Source organism: Lissotriton helveticus, chromosome 1_1 (assembly GCF_964261635.1).
Source record: "Lissotriton helveticus chromosome 1_1, aLisHel1.1, whole genome shotgun sequence".
Taxonomy (NCBI): domain Eukaryota; kingdom Metazoa; phylum Chordata; class Amphibia; order Caudata; family Salamandridae; genus Lissotriton; species Lissotriton helveticus.
In genome coordinates, this window is record NC_136057.1 from 285,258,674 (window position 1) to 285,286,598 (window position 27,925).

A 27,925-nucleotide genomic window follows, 5' to 3' on the forward strand; every position below is an offset into this window, starting at 1 on the left:
CCTACGCCTCACCTTGGGATGCATAGGAATGGCACAATGAGGAGAAATACTTTTATTTCTCCTAATTTTGTCTCTTTCTATGCATTCTGCGTCTGTAGTACGCATAGAAAGAGGAAAATTCCATTTATTATTGCTTTTGTGCAGGAAGGTGTTCCTTCCTGCACAAAAACAATCACCCCCGTAATGCAGGCACCCTTACAAAATGAGGCAAGGGTATCTGCGCTGGCACAAGGTAGCCAATTCCGCATCAGCGCAGGAGAAAGCACAGGGATAAGTTGTATTGTTGGTAATATAACCGATCCCTGTGCTTTTAAAATGGTGCAGAACGGCACGCTAAATGGATTGCGGCACTGCGCTGCATCATTTTCTTGTAGATGAGGCCCTGAATGTCCTTGCACCTCCATTCCCTCATCAGTCCCAATACTGTACGCACTCTGCATGACTGCTTTTTATTGGATGTAGCTTCAAGCAGTATTGAATACGATGACTGCATTGTGCATACGCAGAGGCTTCGCAGATCTCCTCAGATCCATCACTCATTTGGATGTTTTAATTATAAATCTGCTTACAGGATCACATTTTGTTGAAACCAGAACATTATGACATTTTGGATGTCTGTTGAGCGCATATGCCTTCCTAACGCTGCTTGAACGTGCTGCAAAGGATTAAAGAGGCAGTAGCAAGTAAAGAGATGTGGGCCCTCTGTTGTGAGTGCTTGTACAATGTAGATGGTACTTGTATAGCGCACGACTACCCAGAGGCCTCTCGGCGCCTGTACGAATACCGCTGAGGAACCCTTCCTGGCCTTTCCCTGTGAAGTGCCCACTCCTGGGCACCAATGTAAGAGGTGGTATGCACACCATATTTTACTCAATTTTGTCACTTCCTTTATTTCACAGGCTTTACTTATTGCGTGCAGAACTGGGTTGTGCTATTCCCTGAATGCACCAAGTGAATACGAACATGTGGGAAGAGCCTGTTAAGCGCTCCACTCCCAGACGCACTGCATTATTCGGATATCTGATCCGATCATTATTTAACCATTTTTCCTTTTTAAAGATGAATCCAATTTAGTCCGAACTGTTCACCAAGCTTTATCTCGTTTTTCTACTCCACATTAGAACATATGTTTTTGGAAAACTTCTCATATTTACGTATGTCCATCCAGACCTTTTCGGAAATACGATCCCAAAACAAAAAGAAGTTCCGAGCAGCATTTCTTTATTGAAGAAACCCAATGCATTTTGGGCTTATTACGAGCCCTTCATCAGGGGAAACTGTAAGGTAACAATTTAAAGAAAATACATCACTACTAGGTTTATTAATTTGCAATTCAATCAGTTTCGATACAGTGGATTGTGGGTATCGAAGTTTTTTTGAACTTTTCAACGCATAGGGGTGGAGCTTATGTGGTTTAAATGTGCGTTTGAAAGAAGGTTCCGGTTCACTATAGATTAAAGCTGTTTGAGAATTTTACGGCTAGGAGACAAAGGCAGTGAGCAGGTACGCGCGTAGTTGGGTTTTCCTATTATAACGGCATACATAATATATTGGAGGATATATGTAAGCATGTAACTGAAAATGTTTAAGTTCTCCACTTGAGGCAAGAATGTATTGCGTACGCATTTGTTACCTGGTCAAGCTGGAATAATGCGATTGAATATAGAAGAAAAACAGGACAGAATGGGCGGTAGGGAAAGGGAATAGAATGAAAGACTGTTAAAAATCTCATACTAGAGGGAACGCGTGATGAGGGAATTTTCATGTGTGACTTGGCATTTGAGGGGGAAGACTTTGTACGTGTCATGGTGTTTAACGATTATGTGGAAATCAATTGATAAAAATAATGCAATTTCAAATAGAAAGTTTTTATTAATGTCATATGCGCAAAATGAACTACTGATTGAATTGCAAATTAATTAACCTAGTAGTGACGTATTTTCTTTAAATTGTTTACCTTACAGTTACCCCTGATGAAGGGCTCGTAATAAGCCCGAAATGCATTGGGTTTCTTCAATAAAGAAATGCTGCTCTGAATTTCTTTTTGTTTTGGGATCGTATTTCCGAAAAGGTCTGGATGGACATACGTAAATATGAGAAGTTTCCCAAAAACATATGTTCTAATGTGGAGTAGAAAAACGAGATAAAGCTTGGTGAACAGTTCGGACTAAATTGGATTCATCTTTAAAAAGGAAAAATGGTTAAATAATGATTGGATCAGATATCCGAATAATGCAGTGCGTCTGGGAGTGGAGCACTTAACAGGCTCTCCCCACATGTTCGCACTCCTGGGCACCCCCAAGGTGAAGCCAGGCATCCTAGCATTGTTGGGGCAGTTGTGGAGATTAAGCAAGCTATTGCCCAGAGTTGGACTCATGATTAGAATAGGCACCGAGGTGAGAATTATCAGGTCCGAGGAAATTGAGCCCAAGACCTGCCGAGGCGGGAATTGAACCCTGGTCCCGGGCCAGACTTCTGCATCAGGGTCTGCCGCTCTGACCATTGAGCCACACTTCTCCACAATGCTTGCCTCCAAGGCTGCTTCAGAGGATTAAATGGGATAAAGGCTACGGAAGGAGGTCACCATGAAAGGGAGGGATAAGAGCAAGGAAAGAAGGATTTATATTGTTTCATATGAAGTATTACAGTTCCTCTCTTACTTTCCTCTCCTTCCCTGTTCTGTTCATTGTGTAGTGATGTGACAGACCTCAAGCAAGGAAGAAAACAACATTTGAAAAGCCTCTGGTCTTTTCAAGCAAGTAGCTGATTGGATCTCTATCCTGGTGTAGGTAGGGTAGTGTGCGTGCTGCGGGAGAGACATTGGGCACTGAAGGTAGGTTGAGCATATGCGTTGCCCTCAGGGAATAGCAGATGGCAGTCCCCTGGTAAGAACCACATCACTCTTCATGCATGAGCCACAGGGAGGGGCTGTTGATAAGGATGAAATACACCAGCAAACGCCACTTTCTCTCCTGTTTGCCCACTTGGGGTTGCCTGGAGTGCTGGCAGGGTTGCCCATGAAGCTAAACTTGCCGTTTTCATGTCTGACATTAACCAAAACCTCTAGATTTTACAAAAATCACATGTGTAATATACTGACTTATACCTACAGCCATTCCTCTTAATCTATTGGTTTGTTGTTGTGTCATTCACATTTTCTTCTGCCTCTACAGCATGGAACAAGGGGTAAGGGGCCAGTCCTCTGTACTTTGCTGCGAGTTATGGCCTTCTGTCCTGTCAGATAGAACACATCCACACAAAAAGTAATTCCCTTAACTGGCAAGACCTTATCGATCTAAACAAAATGGCAATGTGTGTGGGTTTTTTTCGAATAAAAACATCTTTTTGCTTTTAGCAAATATTTGTATTTTTGTTTTGGATTTTTTTTTTTAGATCGATAAGGTCTTGGCAGTTTCTCCAATCATAAAGTTTTACAAAGACCATGACAAAACAAATCATACATTGACAAATACAAACGCCTGGCCAACAATGCCAAGCCTCTCAGCTTTGCCAATGCTTGTTATTGAGGTATACAATAGTAGTAGTGACGTGAAGGATAACTGAAAATAAGATCTAAGGATAATAAATCGGTTTCTCCTTCTTGTACGCATGAGCAAAATTGTTTGTTAGTATGGGTTGAGTTGGGGGTATTTTTGGGATGAAAATATCCCCCTGAAATTTTTTTTTTCTAATTTTCCAGCGGTAATGTACGGTTGACTGCCCCCCTTTGATTTGAGGGTGCACGGAAATATCCAGACGGTCTGGGATGTGCACCTCTCGAGCACCGGCTGACTGAATGTGCCCCTCCCCTCCCTGTGCCCCGCATGGCAGGAGGAAGGGCGGGGGCGAGCAGTCACACCAATCCTGTGTTTATAGGGAATTTAATTTCTCGCTCAACACCATGAAAAGAGATTAAAAGGGAATTGTGGGCTTGTCTGATGTCAGGGGGTTTGACAGCAAGATGCAGCCTGACCCAGCCTTGCTTGTCGGGCGGGGGAAGGGAGAGGGAGGCGGGGCCTGAGTCTCCGGCTGCTGTCTGGAGCAGGAATGGGGTGGGGAGGGACTGAGTGATGCAGCCGTTTACCTTTAAGGCGCCTGGGAGAATCAGATATGGAACTCACGTTGCCTGGGTGAGCTCACTGGCTGGAGCTGTTTGTGTGTCTGTGGCGGCAGAGAGAGGGAGGGAGAGAGAGGGCAAGATAGAAGGGGTAAGATCGAGAGAGGAAGCAATAAGAGAAAGGGAGAGAAAGAGAACCAGAGAGGGGAGAGCTGAGAGGGAGAACAAGCGAGAGGGGAGGCAAGAGAGAGAGAACAGGAGAGGGGCGCGAGAGAGAAAGAGCAGGAAAGAGAGAGAGAGCGAGAGAGAGAGAGAAAGAGCACACAGACACGCACAAAAAAGGACAGAACCAATCCAGGTGCAGGGGGGCGGCTCAGCTCTCTTCTCACCCCACCCCCTTGGCCTGCATTCCAGCTCCTGCCAGGGACCCTGCTGCTTGAAGGAGATGGATGGTGGATCCTGGATACAGGGGCTCTGCTGCCCCCACAGAGGTGCCTGCGCCCGGAAGTGCTGATGATGCTGCGAGTCCGGCTCCCGGGCAGCTGCTGAGCTCGAGGCGAGCAGAGCGGCCGGGACCTGCTACCGGGCGATGCTACGGGCCCCTGCTTCGCCTCCGCCTCACTGTGTGCACCACGAGCCTCCTCAGATCCGGCCTCCCACCCGCGCCTCTCTGCTGCAGGCAGCAGGCCCAGGGCACCTGTGTGCAGCCTGCTGCCCCCCGGCCCAGCCCTGAGGTGGAGGGCTCGCTGCTGCTTGCTGTTCATGGCCTACCCGCGTCCCAGGCAGCCAGAGGCGCATCTGCACGCACCCCCCAGCTGAAGAGCCCTGCGTCCATCCCTGCTTCCAGCCCTGCACAGGCAGCTGAATGTACCCCTTCCTGCAGAGCTGCTGCACCGCTTCCTGCAGACTGCCGGCCAGAGCGCTCCGCCCCAGCTCCGCAGACTGCTGCAGCCTCTTTTGTCCATTTCGCTGCCCAGACAGCTCTCCATGGTGCTGAGCATCACTGCCCGCTGCCAGGTGCGCTGTCCTGGGTGCTGAATTCCTCTCCCCGCTGCCAGGTGCGCTGTCCTGGGTGCTGAATTCCTCTCCCTGCTGCCCGGCCTGCCCCGTGCCCTTCCGGATGCACCTCACCAGGGTCCTGTACCCCATGTATCCCTTTTCCTCGCGGCTTTTGTTCAGCATGCTGCAAATGACCTGCTATCCAGGGCGCTGAGTGCATGCACCTCCTGCCCCGCTGCTGTCCAGAGAGAAGGACCACCTACCTGACGCCTGTCCCTCGGTGGCTGGATACATTTGCTTTGTTCTTAAAAAAGCCTCTTTCATGCGCAGATTGTAGACAGAGCCAAGACGGTTAGGGAGCCTTCTCGGTTGCTTTTGGCTGATCCCTTGTACAGAGGATATTTAACACCCTGATTTTACAACCCCGGGAGCCAACCCTTAACACCAGCTGGCTGACCTAGATGCACCTTTGCTCCAGCGGCAGGGACCCTTTGTCCCTCTCCACATTTCTGGCTGCCACGTTATTGCTCCGCACATCAGCACCCCTGGGACCAGTAGCCCAGCGATGCCAATTATTGCGTGCCCAAGAGCCCCTGCCAGTCAAGTCGTGAACACGTCTTCGCGCTGCGTTGCCTTACAGACAGGGCACAAAACAAACGCCCACACCGTGGAGTGGCAGCGGGGGAAGGAAGGGAACAGACTGATATGCGAGTTTTGAAACCTGCATCCCTGTGCCTGAGCAGCCGCTGGAAGCACGCTGCAATTCCAAGGGACCTTGGAAGCTTGAGCGCCTACCAAGGGGGTGGGCTGCTTATAGCCAGTAAGGAAGAGGAAGACCTGCTTGCACAAACAAGGCCTTGACGAGTGTTAAGAACGCAAGAACTCGATGACTGCAATGGGTTCTACATGCCTCTGTTGGATCTTCGCTCCAGTATCCAGTTGAGAAAGACACTGCTGCAGTCCGTTTGCCCAGCCCCCCAGCTTGCGAAGCCCCCTGCATGAGTTCAAAGAATGTCAGTGGCCATCGGTGACCTTTCTTTAATATAGCTCTTGAGATTTCCATCTGAGACATCTTGCTTCTGTTGGTGGTAGGGTTGTCCTACTTGGAATGCCACCATGGTAATAAGCTAAAATCCCCTTAGATATAGCTGAGTGGTCTACACTTTCTAAAATTCAGATGTTCTGAGCCGTGGAATCCAACTGAATTTAACCCTTGGATCACCACATCCTAGGTGGAGGGGCGTCTTGGGTGCTGTGCTCTCTTCCATGGTGAGGATGCCCATGCTGATGCTGTGAGTCTGAGTATGGCTGCTGGAAGGTTGCTGCTCTACGCGGGCCTCTCGCTAGCCCTCTGTGCCTTGGGCATGCTGGCCGTGGCCATCTGCTCGGACCACTGGTACGAAAGCGATGCCCGGAGACACCGGGAGAGGTGCAAGAGCCTCACCAACCGCAGAAGTGACCCGGGCTTCATTTATAATAACAACAACAACCTACCACTGCGAGCCAGCAGAGCCCGGCTGGACCACTGGGAAGGGAAGCTGCTGCTAGCCCGGAACAGGCGGCAGCTCTTTGCAATGAGCGCAGTGGATAAATGCAACAGACAGTACAACTCCACCAACATGGGGCTCTGGCGGAAATGTCACCGACAAGGCTTCGACCAAGACATTGAAGACCTGATCGAAAAAGGTAAGACAAGTCAATGACCTGGGCGTCTACCTGGTATCACTGGGGCACATGAACTGATGTATGATGAGGTTGGGCACCAGGGTGTGTCAATGGAAAGGACTGTGCCCACTCTGTATTCGAAGTGAATGTTTGCTTGTGGTGTGCAAGTGGCACCTTCATAAACGGGCAGTGTAGTATCACAATCCTTCTCATTGATGCATGAAGGGGGCTTCTGAACATTGTTTTTCATCCTCTCATAAGATGCTCGTGCGAGCCCTCGCTCACATACAGATGCAACAGCAACAATACACGTGGTCTTGCAGTGTTGTCTAATGCATGCATGCAGTTGTTTTTGCATTCATAACGCACGGGAGTTTGCATATTCTGAAAGAGTATGATGTAGTACAAGGTAAAAAAACACCAAATGGCATTCTAACAGATATCCGCAAACGTTGTTGTTTTTCCTTCATTATTATTTTTTTTGGCTTTTTTTTAAATATTTTTTTCTACTTCCTTTTCAACCGGGTTATGTTTCTTTGGTCTGCCTCATATGAGCCAGCAAACACATTAATGGTATGCAAATCCCCTTTGTTGAAATGTCTGTCTATCTATCTATCTATCTATCTATCTATCTATCTATCTATCTATCTATCTATCTATCTATCTATCTATCTATCTATCTATCTATCTATCTATCTATCTATCTATCTATCTATCTATCTATCTATCTATCTATCTATCTATCTATCTATCCTATCCACCCACCCACCCATCCACCCATCCATCCATCCATCCATCCATCCATCCATCCATCCATCCATCCATCCATCCAACCAACCAACCAATTTAATTACATATCCCTCCATAATTATAATTAATAACAGTGCTTAATTTGTAAACATTTAAAAAAGTGCAGGGGCACAAAGGTTTTCTTAGGAGCCAGCGATAGTATAACCAATTGCCAGGTGTGCAGAATAGCAAGTCTGTGCTTTCCTGATTCCAGATCATGCCTCTTTTTCCCCCCCACCCTATATTCCCAGTCTCAGTATTTCACTCCTTTAGTTTTTTTTATTCATGTTTTTTCTCTCTATTACTGTTTACGTATAATTTTCGTCCGTCTTCTTTCTCCCTTTTCACCCTTTGTCTCTTGCGCAGGGTCAAAATTCTGATGATTAAAAATAATTTCCTGTCCTAAAAAATGGGTGTGGTTGCACATCACGTGCAATTAGTGGCACAGATTAAGTATTCAATATATGATCAAATTTGACGGGTGGGTGTGCATCTATCCACAAATCTACTTGTTCCTTCAGTCAAGCATCCATTTAAAGATTCATCCTTCATCCATAAAACCATGCACCTACTCACTCAACCAATCCTCCTTACCCCATCACTGAAGTCCATGCATCCATCATCAATCCATCCACCCACCAACCAACCAACCCATCCATCCACCCACCCATCCCATCTACCCACCCACCCAGCAATCCATCTACCCACCCACCCACCCATTCATCTACCCACCCACCCACCCAAACCCATCCATCCAGCCACCCACCCATCCATCCATCCAACCAACCACCATCTACCCACCCACCCAAACCCATCCATCCATCCACCCACCCATCCATCCATCCATCCACCATCCATCCACTTAGATGGATGGATACAATTGTTTGCCATGTTGAAGAGTTTCTGGTTGGCTATAATATCGCAACACATCATGTGTTTCAGGCGTTTTCCTCAGTCAGATTCTTCGATTTATTAGTGTCTTCCTAGGCTGGAATGCGCCAGAGAGTGTTTTAATAGGGAATCATGACTTTGGTCTCACCTAAATATGTGTGTTCTGTTTTCAAAATATATTGATATTCTTTTGCTGCTTCATGTGCTGCTTACAAGGATGTTGGCTAGCACAAGACCGGGAGTGAGCAGCAAAAGACACTTAATATGATATGTTCTTGAGAGCCCAAGAGAACATTAGGACCAGGTAGAAACAGGAACGTGGCTCAGATATTAATCTGGGAGGTGCTAGCATCTTATGTTACCTTGAGGCTTTTGGTTGTCATCAGTTGTGCGTTTGTTGCACAATGATTGACTGCTCTGTTGGTGGGAATCCTTGCCCTCAAATGTTCCAATGAGAAGGATCTTCAGTACAGCTTGGGTAGTTTAGTAAGGGATCTTTGCTGCCATTCCTGCCTACTGCTCAACTATGTGGCTTTAATGCCCATGGGCATTGGTGCAGTGCCCATGGACAGGCACACCATTCCCTCTCTGGAACAGCACTTCTGCTGTAGAGGGCGTCTCTACAAGGGCAAAGACTATGTCTAGCGAGGGGCTACCTGCAAGATGGGTAAAGAAAAAGGGAGTGGCCCCACTGACCAAGAGACAGGGTACCAAAGGTATCAATATAAAAAGAGTTCTCTGTATAACAGGTTAAAGGGTCGCATACTCCGCCGTTTCGTACCGCTCCACAGTAGGACAACTATTTTTTGATACCAAGATTAGTCTCTATTCATGTGCTTATCATTGTTTTTTGGGTTCAGATCTGTGATTATTGATAGATACTTGAGTGGTTTGATGGTTGATGAGTGATGGTTAATGTATGGTTGATTGAAATTTGAAGAATCTTTTGAGTCCAAGAGAACTCTCTTTATATTGATTTCCTCCAAGCTATAACCACAACTGCGAATGCCCAATGAGCAAGCGCGTAGCGATTTCAATATGGACAGGCTGGTGGCCTGAGGGACATTTAAATACTTGAGCATTGCAAACAAAGCAGATACCTCGAACATGTGCAAGAGAGCAGGGCTTACCTATAACTGAGATCATGATATGTGGGTGGGGGGCATGGTACACTCTCAAAGGGTGGACAGAGAACATAGCCGATCTAATCAGAAGTTCATTTGAAAAGATTAGCAAATTGCCAATAGAATACTATTTTCTTTTTTGCCTGTGGCCTGTTAGCTCAAGTGTTTTAAAGCTCTGCACAGAAAAGCTGGAACAACATACTCATATGCATCAGGACCACCCTACTCTGTTCCAGGTGAGGAAAGGGTTGAAGACTCGCCTCTTTAAAGAACACTACATCACAATGTATTAACCATCCACAACCTGGCTACCTCTCCTATTATTCCTTATAACCATGTAGAGTGCTGTATTGCCTTTCGGCTAGGTTAGTGCTAGAGAAATAAATGTACATACAAACATAAACTGAAGCTTAAGTCTCAAATTTCAGGCGCAATATTTAGAAAGTGTAAAACATTCTACAGGTCTTTATTCTTCAGATAGTCAACTGGAAGATTTCAAAACTTTAAGAATTGGGGGCCATATATATGAATTATTGGTCGTGAAAAATTGGTTGCAATTTGCAACAAGTATTTTTGCGACTAGTAAAAATTTTTACAAAGCGACCTATGTAGTAATAGGTCAATTCATAACATTACAATTTGGAGTGGGTCACAATCCAGCTAACCGTATCAAAATTAATGATGCACATTGCAAATTGGGACTCACCCAAAGGGTGGCCATCGCAGGAATAGTGTCCTGTAATGCTTAGCAGACCACTGTGCCTGTGATTGCATTTCAACAAAACAAATATTTTTTACAAGTAAATGCAGCCAATTTTCCTTAAAGAAAATGGGGTTGCATTTGAAAAAGGAAATTCACTTTTTTAAAGATTTGTTTGAAAGTTGGTAGTGGTGCTGTCTCTCCAACAATTATTTTTTTATTTTCACCAGGGGCAGGAGTCAAAAGGGGACCTATGACCTTTCGCAAATGGCTTACCACCCCAACTAAGGTGTCAGCAATTTTCGATATTTTGCAACTAGATTTTTGTCACCAAAAATATTCTCACACGTTACATCGATTCAGTATTTGGAAGGGGCACCTAAAACATTCCTATGTTTACTGACCCCCTAAATTGGGATGCATAGCACATTTTTGCATGCACAAACACCTGGAGTATTTGTGACCCCAAAAAAGGGTTGATACACCTGGCCCTTGTTTCTTAGCTACCACCAAAGCTCGTGCTTAGCTATAATAACTGATTGCAGTTGAATTTAAGGTAATTTGCAAACTAATTTATCAATGTTTGCACTAGATATCTGTAACGTTTCCCTCCAATTGCCAAGTACGAGATAACATGGTCTTCTTTCAATTGTTTTAATGTGCATTCAGTCTTTTTGCAAAACCATCTTTGCTTCTCTATCTACTGAACCCGACCACATAAGCTTTTGATGTATGCAAAACTATTTCTTGACAGAAATCTCATTTACATGTAATTATTCATGCTTGTCCTTACAGTTCCGATTGTTCTTTCAATTCCATATCCATTGCATTTCAATTAAGAGAAATTTGATACAGTATTTTCAAAAAAGAAGACAGGCACTTGAATTGATTTTACTTTAGCCTTCAACCAAAGGAAGATTCAGTGGATCGCCATGAGCTATTTATCTCACACGTTACCTGGAAATCCAGCTGTTCATTTAGAAAGATATCCCTGGTCACGATGTGGTCTTCCGGCTAAATATGGCCTGTGATGAAAGAGTTGCAAAAGTTCATAAAGCAATCAATCCCACCTGACTCGCTTGGGGGGAATTTCCAGGGAAGGCATCTCCCAGTAGAAATAAAAGTAACCACATTCAACAGTAATACAATTTGGCCTTTGGCAGGTGGGAGTGCAGCGAAATAAATTTGATGTCTGCGTCTTGGAACCAGGTCTGTTGGTTGGGTTGGGGTTCTATGATAAGATGGCGTAGCGGAGTTAAATATAAGGGAGCCCGTGATGTCCTCACCTTCTGGACACTGTAGAACATTCTTCATCATGTAGATTCATTCAAAGCAAGTTTGTTGATGCCGCCATTATTGTTTCGACAGCCATTAATCACGTGACTGGTCTTTGTGGTGATTTACATTATAAGGTCAGCTACATAAGCCGTCTCTCTTGGTTTTTGACTTCTGTTCCAACTCCACTGGTGGTTACTTCCTGATTCAGGAGCCTGGAAGCTTCTATGAGGAATCATTTGCTCTTGTAAACTGTGCAGCAAGACGTTCAGTACAAAGCCTCTATAAATTGCCCCCATTTCAAAACAGTATAATCTTGCAGTATAATAGCCATTGCTACTCCCTCCCCTGCCCTATTCTCAATTCACAGACCTCTTGTTGCCCACATTCTCTAGTTCCTGACAATGTCCTGCTATTAGTTCCCAGTTTTGTATAATTCTATTTGAATTTACGACTCCGAGCAGGTGGTTGATGTATGCCCTCAGATTGTCACTCATTTTGAACTTACCTCCACCCATGTCCAACACCATCACCCTAAAACTCCCCACCAGCTTCAATGTTAACGTATTACTCCGCATTTGCCCCAAGACAATTTGCCATAGTGCTAGCCTACTAATCTTATGTTTCTGCTTCCTGCGTCACTGTCAACTTACCTCTCCTCACATCTCACACCAAATGTCGCACAATGTCACTTTAGCGCTCTTACATCCCTAATGAAAATGTAGCAATCCCTATGTGAGCCAGTGGTGACGTACTGCTACCCATCTTCCCCAACATCAAATTGCCACTTATATTGCTCTCCAATGTCAACTTGCCACTCTTAACACACATCATTGTCCGCTTACACTTAGGGGGGTAGTTTATGAGCCCCTTGCGATACTTTTGCACTGTTATTGCATCCCTTTTCGTGACGTAGCAGTGGCATAAATAATGCGCCATATTTACAAAGTGACACATCTAGGCAAATGCATCACTTTGTAAAACCCTGTGCTACATTATACCCGCATCAGGTATAATGTATACAGGGTGGGCGTTCTCCTGCAAGAAAGCTTTGTAAAAGTGGTGCAGAGAAATCTATCAGATTTCACGGAGCCACTTATAGGAAGCCACTGTGTCAAACCCTTACGCCTGCCTCATAGTACGCGTAAGGGTGATGCAGTTCAATAGGTATGGGCCTCCACATGCACTGCTGGAGTTGCGTCATGCTTGCGATACAACTCCAGCAAAGTGTGAGTTTTGTGCGGACAGATACGTCAGGATTCCTGATGTATCTGTCAATCCTTGCGACATGGAGCACCGTACAGTAAATATGGCGCATCCATAGTGTCGCAAGGAGGGCGCAGTGAAAAGTGTTGCACCGCTATTTTATCGATGCAACACTTTTCATATATGAGGCCCTCAACATTTACCTTAGTTTTATCTTCTCGATCCATCTATCTCCAGGCTCAACACGGCATGTCCCACACGGCTCAGTCTAATCTTACTACTTCCTATATGACACGCTATCAAGTTACCCCTATGAAAGTCCTTGAATGCCACCTTATCACTCCTCATTGTCAGTTGATCCTTCCCTATGTGATCCTATGTCAACATGACTTCCCTAGGTGATCAAAGGTTAATTGACTAGTATTTGTGTGCATCAATGTCAACTCAACTCAACTCTGCCTAAATGCCCCACTCTAAGATAAATATTCACAGGCACACAGGCCCTGATATTTGACTCCTCCGTACCCTGTGCACCTGATATTCACTATTTGCTCATGTACACTCATCACTGATTTGGCCATGGCAGTGGCTCCATGCTTCCTATTCCATTTTCTGTGGTAGTGACTTCATAGCTTGTGTGCCCTGACATTTACAGCCTTCCCCACATGCCCCTGAATCAATTTATGACTCCATGTGGCTTGGTGTCTACTGCCTGTGCCTTGCTCTACATTCCTTCTTATTAGCTTTCTGCACCACGTGCCTTGATCAAGGCTTCCTGACCCATATGGCCTAATATATAGTTCCTGTCCTACGTGTCCTGCATCCATGGGCCCTAAAACATGCTTCTTGCCCTACAAATCTTGATGTTTGTATCCTGTCCTGTTTTCATTGCTATCTGTATGCAGGCCGCAGACACTTGTGTGCGGTTTGGAATGAAGTCTTTTTAGGAAGGACAGGAGGATAAGTCTGTCCTACTTCTTCCTTCGACTCATCTTGGTGAGCCGGCTGACCACCATTGTCCATGAGGAACAGCCCCATTGAAGTTAGGCCGGTTGAATGAGTAGAATCTGGGTCTATAATTGATGTCATATCTGCTCATATAAATCAACACACTGGAAATATATTTCACCTACTGTGTCAACAGTTATGTTATTTGGCCATACACCCAATTCCATGGAAACTTTAAGATACACATTTGAATTCCTCCAAAGTCAGGTTGTATTGAGTTGTTGATCTTTTAAGTCATTGTGCAAAATATTATAAACAGTGAGGCCTATTCACAAAGGCATTTTAGAGTACTCCTATAGTACTGTTTTATGTACTCTTACATGCTGTTGTGTCTTGGCATCAAAATATAAAAGATGGTAATAAAATGGTAATTGTTAGAAATGGGGGTCTCTAGGTGGCAGTGGCTTGCACCCTGTCCACATAGGAACCCTTCCTTCTAATCAGGGTAAGGGAGTTACACACCCAAGATAACGCCTGCTCACCCCCGTCGTAGCTTGGAACAAGCTGCCAGGCTTATCTCAGAGGCAATGTGTAAAGCATGTATTTCTAACAAACACAGTAAACCAGTGAAAACACTACAAATGGAAATAAACAATTCTTATCTAAACCAAACAAGACCAAAGCGACAAAAATCCAACATACATAACTCAAAATATTACTTTTAAAAGGGTTAAGCACTTCTGTCTATAGAACTTTATGGATGCATTAATTTGAGCACAAACTGCCCTAGATATGCAAAAATACACAAAGGAAAACAGCTACAGAGGAGGGAAGGCCAACCCAGCAAAGCAACAGGCAGCAAAGGGGCAATACTCCTCCTTACAGCTCTTCAGTTCTTCTTCTTAGCGGAGTCTCCTCTTGATCTAGAAATGTTCTTCAAAGGTGGGGCTACAGGTCCAATACTTATGCCCCTTTTGGCCTTTGTAGTAGGCATACTTCAAAGGAAAGTCTTTGTTGTCCACAAGATTCTGCCACGCCCTACCTTGGCTCCAGACACACCACAGGGCGGCGGAGACAGCATTTTGAGAGACCAGGCACAGCCCTATTCAGATGTCAGTGACTACTCCTCCCACCACTTTAGCTCTGGAAGGCCCATCAGCCTAGTGATGGGCCATCAGGACATGCAGGGCACACCTCAGATCCCTTTGTGTGACCGTCTAGACTGAATGCATAAACAACCCAGCTGTCATTCTAAACCAGATGTTGATTCCATAGACAGGCAGAGATACAGAATGGTAAAGCAAGAAAATGGCCACTTTCTAAAAGTGGCATTTTCAAACACACAATTTGAAAACCACCTTCACTAAAAGATATATTTTTAAATTCTGAGCTCAGGGAGCTGAAACTCCAAATCTCCATCTCTTCCCAATTGAAAGGTACACTTGTAAGATGTTACAAGGCAGCTCCAATGACAACCTATGGGAGAGAAAGCATTTCCAATAATGAAAAACAAAATTGGCAGTATTTCACTATCAGGACATGTAAAACACACCAGTACATGTTCTACCTTTTACATACACTGCACCCTACCCAAGGAGCTAGCTTGGGCCTACATGTAGAAAAGGGGAAGGTTTGGGCTAGGCAAGTGGGTGCATTTGCCAGGTCAACATGGCATTCCAAAATTGCACTCACAGACACTGCAGTGGCAGGTCTGAGACATGTTTAGAGGGCTACTCATGTGGGTGGAACAATCAGTGCTGCCGGCCCACTAGTAGCATTTGGTTTACAGGCCGTGGGCACACACAGTGCACTTTACTAGGGATGTACCAGTAAATCAAGGATACCAATCATGGAAAACAAATCACAATTATATAATTTACACATAGAGCATATGCACGTTAGCACTGATCAGCAGAAGTAATGTGAGCAGAGTCCTAAATTCAACAAAAACAGGTCAGAAAGAATAAGAGGAAGAAGGCAAAAAGATTGGGGATAACCCTGCAAAAAGGGCCAGGTCCAACAGTAATATTCAGGGAAGATAACACATATAATACAAACAGAAAATAATGTGAGCTCTTTGCACTTTGACCAATAGGGAACTAGAAATGTCAAGCAAATTCATGAATACATGTGAGTATGTAGAAGAGTACTCTTTAAGTGCTCATAAAATATTTTTTTTATAGGCCTCAATAAGTTCAGTATTAAGAAAGCATCTTATAGTTTTTTTTTATAGGGAATGTTGTCAGTAATCTATACCAGATTAGTGGTCCTTTCACTGTAGAAGACCTACACCTCTCTTTCATCATCTTTAGTGAAACCGAAAGTACATTTTCTGCAAATAATATACAAGTTTAGTGGAGAAGCATTTCATTTTCTATCAGAGACCCACACTAAATTAAAGATAAAGTATAACAACAGTGCCGGGCAGTGCGGCCCTGGATGTGACCCTGGTTGTATTTTTCAAGTTACACCAGGAAAGAAGCAGGACCCAGGCCTGAGCAGTGTAAACACGGCTTGCTTATGAGTTCTTTCAAGGCTCAAGGGATGATTGCAGGATGGATTTTAGAGAGAGTCTTACAAGTAATGCGACTATAAACAACAATTACAGGGACTGTGTCTGCTGTTCCAACAACATCACTGCCTTCAAATTAAACAGGCATTAACCAAAGCAGTACTTACCCCGTCTTAGGCAGTTTAAATACCAGGTTTGACAATATGACAATACTCATAATTAGTACTGCCAGTGCTACCACTGAGTCAGCAGTGCAGCCCTTAGCAACTTACGGCCTGAGGCAACAAGATGTTTCAGGGAATAGTCATGGCATAGTGCTGGCTTCGGTGTGACTTACACTGGGATTTCCAGGATATTCTTACTTACAGAAAAAAGATTTGTGAATTGGGCAGTAAGGGACGGATCCAGAGGTTGGAGTTTGATTTAATGTCCATCAGGGCAATGGAGTACTTTACTATCTCACCCTGACAGACATTTGGTCCAATAAATTTAAATATGTCTGTTGGCTCCAGGCACAGCTTTATGCATTGGCAGGAATCACCCGTAAAGCGCTTCCCGACAGTGATGGATACGTTTGACGGATGGCTCTTTCAAACATGGTGGTTGGATGACAAACTTTCCAAAGTTTAACATTTTTCATAAACAAACTGTTTGAGATTGTTTTTGAAAATTTTAAAATGAGTGGTACCCACACCATGCGAGGTTTCACCGTGCTGTGGGGTGGGAGGGTGTTTTTGTATTTTTACTGTCTGAAAACCTGGCAGTGATAGTCAGAAATAAAGCCATCAGGCAGCCCACTTTAAATTGGGCAGATGGTCGGATGGCTTACCTCTGTACTCTGTTAGGCCATTGCAGGTGTATGTCGGTGACGTAGTCGAAGTAGGCTCTGTCGTGGATATACTGTTGGTCCACCCAGTAGGGTGGGCTGACCGAGAGTTTGGCAGAGAGGGTATCCTATCACTGCTGCTCTCTGTTCAACCTCTAAATCAGTCCCTTAGTCTCCAACAACACTCCTTTCACCAGTGTAAGGCATAGAAATTAAGTCACTATCAGCCTCCCTACTGGTAGTGCAATCTACAGTAACAGGAAACTATCAGTACTAGTATCACCAATAGAAGCCATAGTTACTAAATGACTATCAGTGCATGTGGTACTGCCACAGCTACAGTCAGTGGCAATACTACAATGCCGCCCTAGCAGTACAATCACCATCAGTGGCAGTATCACCATTGGAGTCGTAGTCTGTTTGAATAAGTGCACTGGTGCAGAGTACCAACTTTAGCTCACAAGCCATTAATGTCTTCTACGTACCCTAGCCCTAGCATTAGAAGCTGTGTAATTATCAAAGCTCAGTACCACTCGTGCAAGAGTTTGTATCTCAGTGACCAATAGTTCTCAGTACCACTCGTGCAAGCCTTTGTATCTCAGTGACCATTAGTTCTTAGTACCACTAGTGCACACCTTTGTATCTCAGTGACCATTAGTTCTCAGTGCCATTCGTGTACGCCTTTGTATCTCAGTGACCATTAGTTCTCAGTACCACTAGTGCAAGCCTTTGTATCGCAGTGACCAGTAGTTCTCAGGGCCACTCGTGCAAGCCTTTGTATCACAGTGACCAGTAGTTCTCAGTGCCACTTGTGCAAGCCTTTGTATCTCAGTGACCAGCACTTCTCAGTGCCACTCATGCAACCCTTTATATCTCAGTGACCATTAGTTCTCAGTGCCACGTGTGCAACCCTTTGTATCTGAGTGACCATTAGTTCTCAGTACCACTCGTGCAACCCTTTGTATCTCAGTCACCATTAGTTCTCAGTGCCACTTGTGTAACCCTTTGTATCTCAGTGACCATTAGTTCTCAGTGTCACTCGTGCAACCCTTTGTATCTCAGTGACCATTAGTTCTCAGTACCACTCGTGCAACCCTTTGTATCTCAGTCACCATTAGTTCTCAGTGCCACTCGTGCAACTCTTTGTTTCTCAGTGACCATTAGTTTTCAGTACCACTCGTGCAAGCCTTTGTATCTCAGTGACCATTAGTTCTTAGTGCCACTTGTGCACGCCTTTGTATCTCAGTGACCATTAGTTCTCAGTACCATTCGTGCAAACCTTTTTATCTCAGCGACCATTAGTTCTCAGTGCAACTCTTGCAACCCTTTGTATCTCAGTGACCATTAGTGCTCAGTACCACTCATGCAACCCTTTGTATCTGGGTGACCATTAGTTCTCAGTACCACTCGTGCCACCCGTTGTATCTGAGTGACCATTAGTTCTCAGTACCACTCGTGCAACCCTTTGTATCTCAGTCACCATTAGTTCTCAGTGCCACTCGTGTAACCCTTTGTATCTCAGTGACCATTAGTTCTCAGTGTCACTCGTGCAACCCTTTGTATCTCAGTGACCATTAGTTCTCAGTACCGCTCGTGCAACCCTTTGTATGTCAGTGACCATTAGTATTCAGTACCGCTCGTGCAACCCTTTGTATCTCAGTGACCATTAGTTCTCAGTGCCTACCCGTGCAACCCTTTGTATCTCAGGGACCAGTACTTCTCAGTGCCACTCATGCAACCCTTTATATCTCAGTGACCATTAGTTCTCAGTGCCACTTGTGCAACCCTTTGTATCTCAGTGACCAGTAGTTCTCAGTGCCACTTGTGCAAGCCTTCGTATCTCAGTGACCATTAGTACTCAGTGCCACTCGTGCACGCCTTTGTATCTCAGTGATCATTAGTTCTCAGTGCCACTCGTGCAACTCTTTGTATCTCAGTGACCATTAGTTCTCAGTGCCACTCGTGCACACCTTTGCATCTCAGTGACCATTAGTTCTCAGTGCCACTCGTACACGCCTTGGTATCTCAGTGACCATTAGTTCTCAGTACCACTTGTGCAAGCGTTTGTATCTCAGCGACCATTAGTTCTCAGTGCCACTCGTGCAACCCTTTGTATCTCAGTGACCATTAGTTCTCAGTACCGCTCGTGCAACCCTTTGTATTTGAGTGACCATTAGTTCTCAGTACCGTTTGTGCAACCCTTTGTATCTCAGTGACCACTAGTTCTCAGTGCCGCCTGTGCAACCCTTTGTATCTCAGTGACCAGTAGTTCTCAGTGTCGCTCGTGTAACCCTTTGTGTCTCAGTGACCATTAGTTCTCAGTATCACTCGTGCAACCCTTTGTATCTCAGTGACCAGTAGTTCTAAGTGCCGCTCGTGCAGCCCTTTGTATCTCAGTAACCATTAGTTCTCAGTGCCTCTCGTGCAACCCTTTGTATCTCAGTGACCATTAGTTCTCAGTGCCACTTGTGCAACCCTTTGTATCTCAATGACCAGTAGTTCTCAGTGCCATTCGTGCAAGCCTTTGCATCTCAGTGACCAGTAGTTCTCAGTGCCACTCGTGAAGCCTTTGTATCTCAGTGACCAGTAGTTCTCAGTGCCACTCGTGCAAGCCTTTGTATCTCAGTGACCAGTAGTTCTTAGTGCCACTCGTGCAAGCCTACGTATCTCAGTGACCATTAGTTCTCAGTGCCACTTGTGCAAGCCTTTGCATCTCAGTGACCAGTAGTTTTCAGTGCCACTCGTGCAAGCCTTTGTATCTCAGTGACCAGTAGTTTTCAGTGCCACTCGTGCAAGCCTTTGTATCTCAGTGACCAGTAGTTCTCAGGGCCACTCGTGCAAGCCTTTGTATCACAGTGACCAGTAGTTCTCAGTGCCACTCGTGCAAGCCTTTGTATCTCAGTGACCAGCACTTCTCAGTGCCACTCATGCAACCCTTTATATCTCAGTGACCATTAGTTCTCAGTGCCACTTGTGCAACCCTTTGTATCTGAGTGACCATTAGTTCTCAGTACCACTCGTGCAACCCTTTGTATCTCAGTCACCATTAGTTCTCAGTGCCACTCGTGTAACCCTTTGTATCTCAGTGACCATTAGTTCTCAGTGTCACTCGTGCAACCCTTTGTATCTCAGTGACCATTAGTTCTCAGTACCACTCGTCCAACCCTTTGTATGTCAGTGACCAGTAGTATTCAGTACCGCTCGTGCAACCCTTTGTATCTCAGTGACCATTAGTTCTCAGTGCCTACCCGTGCAACCCTTTGTATCTCAGTGACCAGCACTTCTCAGTGCCACTCATGCAACCCTTTATATCTCAGTGACCATTAGTTCTCAGTGCCACTTGTGCAACCCTTTGTATCTCAGTGACCAGTAGTTCTCAGTGCCACTTGTGCAAGCCTTCGTATCTCAGTGACCATTAGTTCTCAGTGCCACTCGTGCACGCCTTTGTATCTCAGTGACCATTAGTTCTCAGTGCCACTCGTGCAACTCTTTGTATCTCAGTGACCATTAGTTCTCAGTGCCACTCGTGCACACCTTTGTATCTCAGTGACCATTAGTTCTCAGTGCCACTCGTGCACGCCTTGGTATCTCAGTGACCATTAGTTCTCAGTACCACTTGTGCAAGCGTTTGTATCTCAGCGACCATTAGTTCTCAGTGCCACTCGTGCAACCCTTTGTATCTCAGTGACCATTAGTCCTCAGTGCCACTTGTGCAACCCTTTGCGTCTCAATGACCAGTAGTTCTCAGTGTCACTCGTGCAACCCTTTGTATCTCAGTGACCATTAGTTCTCAGTACCACTCGTGCAACCCTTTGTATCTGAGTGACCATTAGTTCTCAGTACCGCTCGTGCAATCCTTTGCATCTCAGTGACCATTAGTTATCATTGCCACTTGTGCACACCTTTGTATCTCAGTGACCATTAGTTCTCAGTGCCACTTGTGCACCCCTTTGTATCTCAGTGACCATTAATTCTCAGTGCCACTCGTGCACGCCTTTTCATCTCAGCGACCATTATTTCTCAGTACCACTCTTGCAACCCTTTGTATCTCAGTGACCATTAGTTCTCAGTCCCACTCATGCAACCCTTTGTATCTGAGTGACCATTAGTTCTCAGTACCACTCGTGCAACCCTTTGTATCTGAGTGACCATTAGTTCTCAGTACCGCTCGTGCAACCCTTTGTATCTGAGTGACCATTAGTTCTCAGTACCGTTTGTGCAACCCTTTGTATCTCAGTGACCCCTAGTTTTTAGTGCCGCCTGTGCAACCCTTTGTATCTCAGTGACCAGTAGTTCTCAGTGTCGCTCGTGTAACCCTTTGTGTCTCAGTGACTATTAGTTCTCAGTACCACTCGTGCAACCCTTTGTATCTCAGTGACCAGTAGTTCTAAGTGCCGCTCGTGCAGCCCTTTGTATCTCAGTAACCATTAGTTCTCAGTGCCACTCGTGCAACCCTTTGTATCTCAGTGACCATTAGTTTTCAGTGCCACTTGTGCAACCCTTTGTATCTCAGTGACCAGTAGTTCTCAGTGCCACTCGTGCAAGCCTACGTATCTCAGTGACCATTAGTTCTCAGTGCCACTTGTGCAAGCCTTTGTATCTCAGTGACCAGTAGTTCTCAGTGCCACTCGTGCAAGCCTTTGTATCTCAGTGACCAGTAGTTTTCAGTGCCACTCGTGCAAGCCTTTGTATCTCAGTGACCAGTAGTTCTCAGGGCCACTCGTGCAAGCCTTTGTATCACAGTGACCAGTAGTTCTCAGTGCCACTCTTGCAAGCCTTTGTATCTCAGTGACCAGTAGTTCTCAGTGCCACTCGTGCAAGCCTATGTATCTCAGTGACCATTAGTTCTCAGTGCCACTTGTGCAAGCCTTTGAATCTCAGTGACCAGTAGTTCTCAGTGTCACTCGTGCAAGCCTACATATCTCAGTGACCAGTAGTTTTCAGTGCCACTCATGCAAGCCTTTGTATCTCAGTGACCAGTAGTTCTCAGTGCCACTCGTGCAAGCCTTTGTATCACAGTGACCAGTAGTTCTCAGTGCCAGTCGTGCAAGCCTTTGTATCTCAGTGACCAGTAGTTCTCAGTGCCACTCGTGCAAGCCTACGTATCTCAGTGACCATTAGTTCTCAGTGCCACTTGTGCAAGCCTTTGAATCTCAGTGACCAGTAGTTCTCAGTGCCACTCGTGCACGCCTTTGTATCTCAGTTACCATTAGTTCTCAGTGCCACTTGTGCAAGCCTTTGAATCTCAGTGACCAGTTGTTCTCAGTGTCACTCGTGCAAGCCTTCGTTGCTCTGTCATATGTCTTACTACCACAAATCTGAGCCTTAGTGCCAGTACCAATAATGCACGGTTTTCAACGCAGTCGCCTTCAGTGTTACTGCCCTAGTGCAAACCTTAGCACTCCAGTGACGATCAGTGCCAGTACCACCACTGAAAGTATTAGTATTTCAGTTACCATCAGTACCCCAGCCAAGCCTTACTCATTCATTTACTATTAGTGATAGTAGCACAGTGTGGGTTTTATATGATACATTAATCTCAGTGTTGCAGCATGACAATGATGCCCTTAGTAAATCACGGACTATCAGTGCCATTTCAACTAGTAACCAGACTATCACCAGGTCTATTCCTGGTAGTAAAGCCCTCCGCAACCTAGTCACAATCAGTAACCTAGTAGCACCAGTGGAAGCATTGGAAACCCAGTCACCATCAATACAAGTACAGCAAATGCAAGGCTTATTAACTCCTAAAACCACCAGTGTCTCACTGACCTAACTGCAAGCATAAGGAACTCAGTCACCAGCAGTGACAGTACTGCCAGTGATGGCATTGACAGTACTGTCCATGATGGCATTAACAGTACTGCCAGTGATGGCATTGACAGTACTGCCAGTGATGGCATTGCCAGTACTGCCAGTGATGGCATTGCCAGTACTGCCAGTGATGGCGTTGCCAGTACTGCCAGTGATGGCGTTGCCAGTACTGTCCATGATGGCATTAACAGTACGGTAGGTGATGACATTGGCAGTGCTGCCAGTGATGGCATTGACAGTACTGCCAGTGATGGCGTTGACAGTACTGTCCATGATGGCATTAACAGTACTGTCCATGATGGCATTGACAGAACTGCCAGTGATGGCGTTGACAGTACTGTCCATGATGGCATTAACAATACTGTCAGTGATGGCATTGACAGTACTGCCAGTGATGGCATTGACAATACTGTCCATGATGGCATTAACAGTACTGTCCATGATGGCATTAACAGTACTGTCAGTGATGGCATTGACAATACTGCCAGTGATGGCATTGGCAGTACTGCCAGTGATGGCATTGACAGTACTTTCCATGATGGCATTAACAGTACTGTCAGTGATGGCATTGGCAGTGCTGTCAATGATTGCATTGACAGTACTGCCAGTGATGGCATTAACAGTACTGTCAGTGATGGCATTGGCAGTACTTTCAATGATGGCATTGACAGTACTGCCAGTGATGGCATTGACAGTACTGCCAGTGATGGCATTGACAGTACTGTCCATGATGGCATTAACAGTACTGTCAGTGATGGCATTGACATTACTGTCCATGATGGCATTAACAGTATTGTCAGTGATGGCACTGACAGTACTGTCAGTGATGGCATTGACAGTACTGTCCATGATGGCATTAACAGTACTGTCAGTGATGGCATTGGCTGTACTGCCAGTGATAGCATTGACAGCACTGCCAGTGATGGCATTGACAGTACTGTCCACGATGGCATTAACAGTACTGTCAGTGATGGCAATGGCAGTACTGTCAATGATGGCATTGACAGTACTGCCAGTGATGGCATTGACAGTACCGCCAGTGATGGCATTAACATTACTGTCAGTGATGGTATTGGCAGTACTTTCAATGATGGGATAGACAGTACTGCCAGTGATGGCATTGGCAGTGCTGTCAATGATTGCATTGACAGTACTGCCAGTGATGGCATTAACAGTACTCTCAGTGATGGCATTGGCAGTACTTTCAATGATGGCATTGACAGTACTGCCAGTGATGGCATTGACAGTACTGTCCATGATGGCATTAACAATACTGTCAGTGATGGCATTGACAGTACTGCCAGTGATGGCATTGACAGTACTGTCCACGATGGCATTAACAGTACTGTCAGTGATGGCATTGACAGTACTGCCAGTGATGGCATTGACAGTAATGCCAGTGATGGCATTGGCAGTACTGCCAGTGATGGCATTGACAGTACTGTCCATGATGGCATTAACAGTACTGTCAGTGATGGCATTGGCAGTGCTGTCAATGATTGCATTGACAGTACTGCCAGTGATGGCATTAACAGTACTGTCAGTGATGGCATTGGCAGTACTTTCAATGATGGCATTGACAGTACTGCCAGTGATGGCATTGACAGTACTGCCAGTGATGGCATTGACAGTACTGTCCATGATGGCATTAACAGTACTGTCAGTGATGGCATTGACAGTACTGTCCATGATGGCATTAACAGTGCTGTCAGTGATGGCATTGACAGTACTGTCAGTGATGGCATTGACAGTACTGTCCATGATGGCATTAACAGTACTGTCAGTGATGGCATTGGCAGTACTGCCAGTGATGGCATTGACAGCACTGCCAGTGATGGCATTGACAGTACTGTCCACGATGGCATTAACAGTACTGTCAATGATGGCAATGGCAGTACTGTCAATGATGGCATTGACAGTACTGCCAGTGATGGCATTGACAGTACCGCCAGTGATGGCATTAACAGTACTGTCAGTGATGGCATTGGCAGTACTTTCAATGATGGCATAGACAGTACTGGCAGTGATGGCATTGGCAGTGCTGTCAATGATTGCATTGACAGTACTGCCAGTGATGGCATTAACAGTACTCTCAGTGATGGCATTGGCAGTACTTTCAATGATGGCATTGACAGTACTGCCAGTGATGGCATTGACAGTACTGTCCATGATGGCATTAACAATACTGTCAGTGATGGCATTGACAGTACTGCCAGTGATGGCATTGACAGTACTGTCCAGGATGGCATTAACAGTACTGTCAGTGATGGCATTGACAGTACTGCCAGTGATGCCATTGACAGTAATGCCAGTGATGGCATTGGCAGTACTGCCAGTGATGGCATTGACAGTACTGTCCATGATGGCATTAACAGTACTGTCAGTGATGGCATTGGCAGTGCTGTCAATAATTGCATTGACAGTACTGCCAGTGATGGCATTAACAGTACTGTCAGTGATGGCATTGGCAGTACTTTCAATGATGGCATTGACAGTACTGCCAGTGATGGCATTGACAGTACTGCCAGTGATGGCATTGACAGTACTGTCCATGATGGCATTAACAGTACTGTCAGTGATGGCGTTGACAGTACTGTCCATGATGGCATTAACAGTACTGTCAGTGATGGCACTGGCAGTACTGCCAGTGGTGGCATTGACAGTACTGTCAGTGATGGCATTGACAGTACTGTCCATGATGGCATTAACAGTACTGTCAGTGATGGCATTGGCAGTAATGCCAGTGATGGCATTGACAGCACTGCCAGTGATGTCATTGACAGTACTGTCCACAATGGCATTAACAGTACTGTCAGTGATGGCATTGGCAGTGCTGTCAATGATGGCATTGACAGTACTGCCAGTGATGGCATTGACAGTACCGCCAGTGATGGCATTAACAGTACTGTCAGTGATGGCATTGGCAGTACTTTCAATGATGGCATTGACAGTACTGTCAGTGATGGCATTAACAGTACTGTCCATGCTGGCATTAACAGTACTGTAGGTGATGGCATTGGCAGTACTGGCAGAGATGGCATTGACAGTACTGCCAGCGATGGCATTGGCAGTACTGCCAATGATGGCATTGACATTATTGCTAGCGATGGCATTGGCAGTACTGCCAATGATGGCATTGAAATTATTGCCAGTGATGGCATTGACAGTACTGCCAGTGATGGCATTGACAGTACTGCCAGTGATGGCATTGACAGTACTGTCCATGATGGCATTAACAGTACTGTCAGTGATGGCATTGACAGTACTGTCCATGATGGCATTAACAGTACTGTCAGTGATGGCACTGACAGTACTGTCAGTGATGGCATTGACAGTACTGTCCATGATGGCATTAACAGTACTGTCAGTGATGGCATTGGCAGTACTGCCAGTGATGGCATTGACAGCACTGCCAGTGATGGCATTGACAGTACTGTCCACGATGGCATTAACAGTACTGTCAGTGATGGCAATGGCAGTACTGTCAATGATGGCATTGACAGTACTGCCAGTGATGGCATTGACAGTACCGCCAGTGATGGCATTAACATTACTGTCAGTGATGCCATTGGCAGTACTTTCAATGATGGCATAGACAGTACTGCCAGTAATGGCATTGGCAGTGCTGTCAATGATTGCATTGACAGTACTGCCAGTGATGGCATTAACAGTACTCTCAGTGATGGCATTGGCAGTACTTTCAATGATGGCATTAACAATACTGTCAGTGATGGCATTGACAGTACTGCCAGTGATGGCATTGACAGTACTGTCCACGATGGCATTAACAGTACTGTCAGTGATGGCATTGACAGTACTGCCAGTGATGGCATTGACAGTAATGCCAGTGATGGCATTGGCAGTACTGCCAGTGACGGCATTGACAGTACTGTCCATGATGGCATTAACAGTACTGTCAGTGATGGCATTAGCAGTGCTGTCACTGATTGCATTGACAGTACTGCCAGTGATGGCATTAACAGTACTGTCAGTGATGGCATTGGCAGTACTTTCAATGATGGCATTGACAGTACTGCCAGTGATGGCATTGACAGTACTGCCAGTGATGGCATTGACAGTACTGTCCATGATGGCATTATCAGTACTGTCAGTGATGGCATTGACAGTACTGTCCATGATGGCATTAACAGTACTGTCAGTGATGGCATTGACAGTACTGTCAGTGATGGCATTGACAGTACTGTCCATGATGGCATTAACAGTACTGTCAGTGATGGCATTGGCAGTACTGCCAGTGATGGCACTGACAGCACTGCCAGTGATGGCATTGACAGTACTATCCATGATGGCATTAACAGTACTGTCAGTGATGGCAATGGCAGTACTGTCAATGATGGCATTGACAGTACTGCCAGTGATGGCATTGACAGTACCGCCAGTGATGGCATTAACAGTACTGTCAGTGATGGCATTGGCAGTACTTTCAATGATGGCATAGACAGTACTGCCAGTGATGGCATTGCATTGACAGTACTGCCAGTGATGGCATTAACAGTACTCTCAGTGATGGCATTGGCAGTACTTTCAATGATGGCATTGACAGTACTGCCAGTGATGGCATTGACAGTACTGTCCATTATGGCATTAACAATACTGTCAGTGATGGCATTGACAGTACTGCCAGTGATGGCATTGACAGTACTGTCCATGATGGCATTAACAGTACTGTCAGTGATGGCATTGACAGTACTGCCAGTGATGGCATTGACAGTAATGCCAGTGATGGCATTGGCAGTACTGCCAGTGATGGCATTGACAGTACTGTCCATGATGGCATTAACAGTACTGTCAGTGATGGCATTGGCAGTGCTGTCAATGATTGCATTGACAGTACTGCCAGTGATGGCATTAACAGTACTGTCAGTGATGACATTGGCAGTACTTTCAATGATGGCATTGACAGTACTGCCAGTGATGGCATTGACAGTACTGCCAGTGATGGCATTGACAGTACTGTCCATGATGGCATTAACAGTACTGTCAGTGATGGCGTTGACAGTACTGTCCATGATGGCATTAACAGTACTGTCAGTGATGGCATTGGCAGTACTGCCAGTGATGGCATTGACAGCACTGCCAGTGATGGCATTGACAGTAC

General features: G+C 45.5%; 1 protein-coding gene across 1 annotated transcript in view; it reads left to right on the top strand.

Moving 5' to 3' along the window:
• The first annotated feature begins 5,742 nt into the window (after positions 1-5,742).
• TMEM178B (transmembrane protein 178B) overlaps positions 5,743-27,925 on the top strand; it is a 679,849-nt gene continuing 657,666 nt past the window's right edge. Inside the window, exon 1 of the mRNA XM_078668203.1 lies at positions 5,743-6,742. Within this exon, the coding sequence (XP_078524329.1) occupies positions 6,361-6,742 (382 nt within the window). The 5' untranslated portion in view covers positions 5,743-6,360. The remainder of the gene's footprint in view (positions 6,743-27,925) is intronic.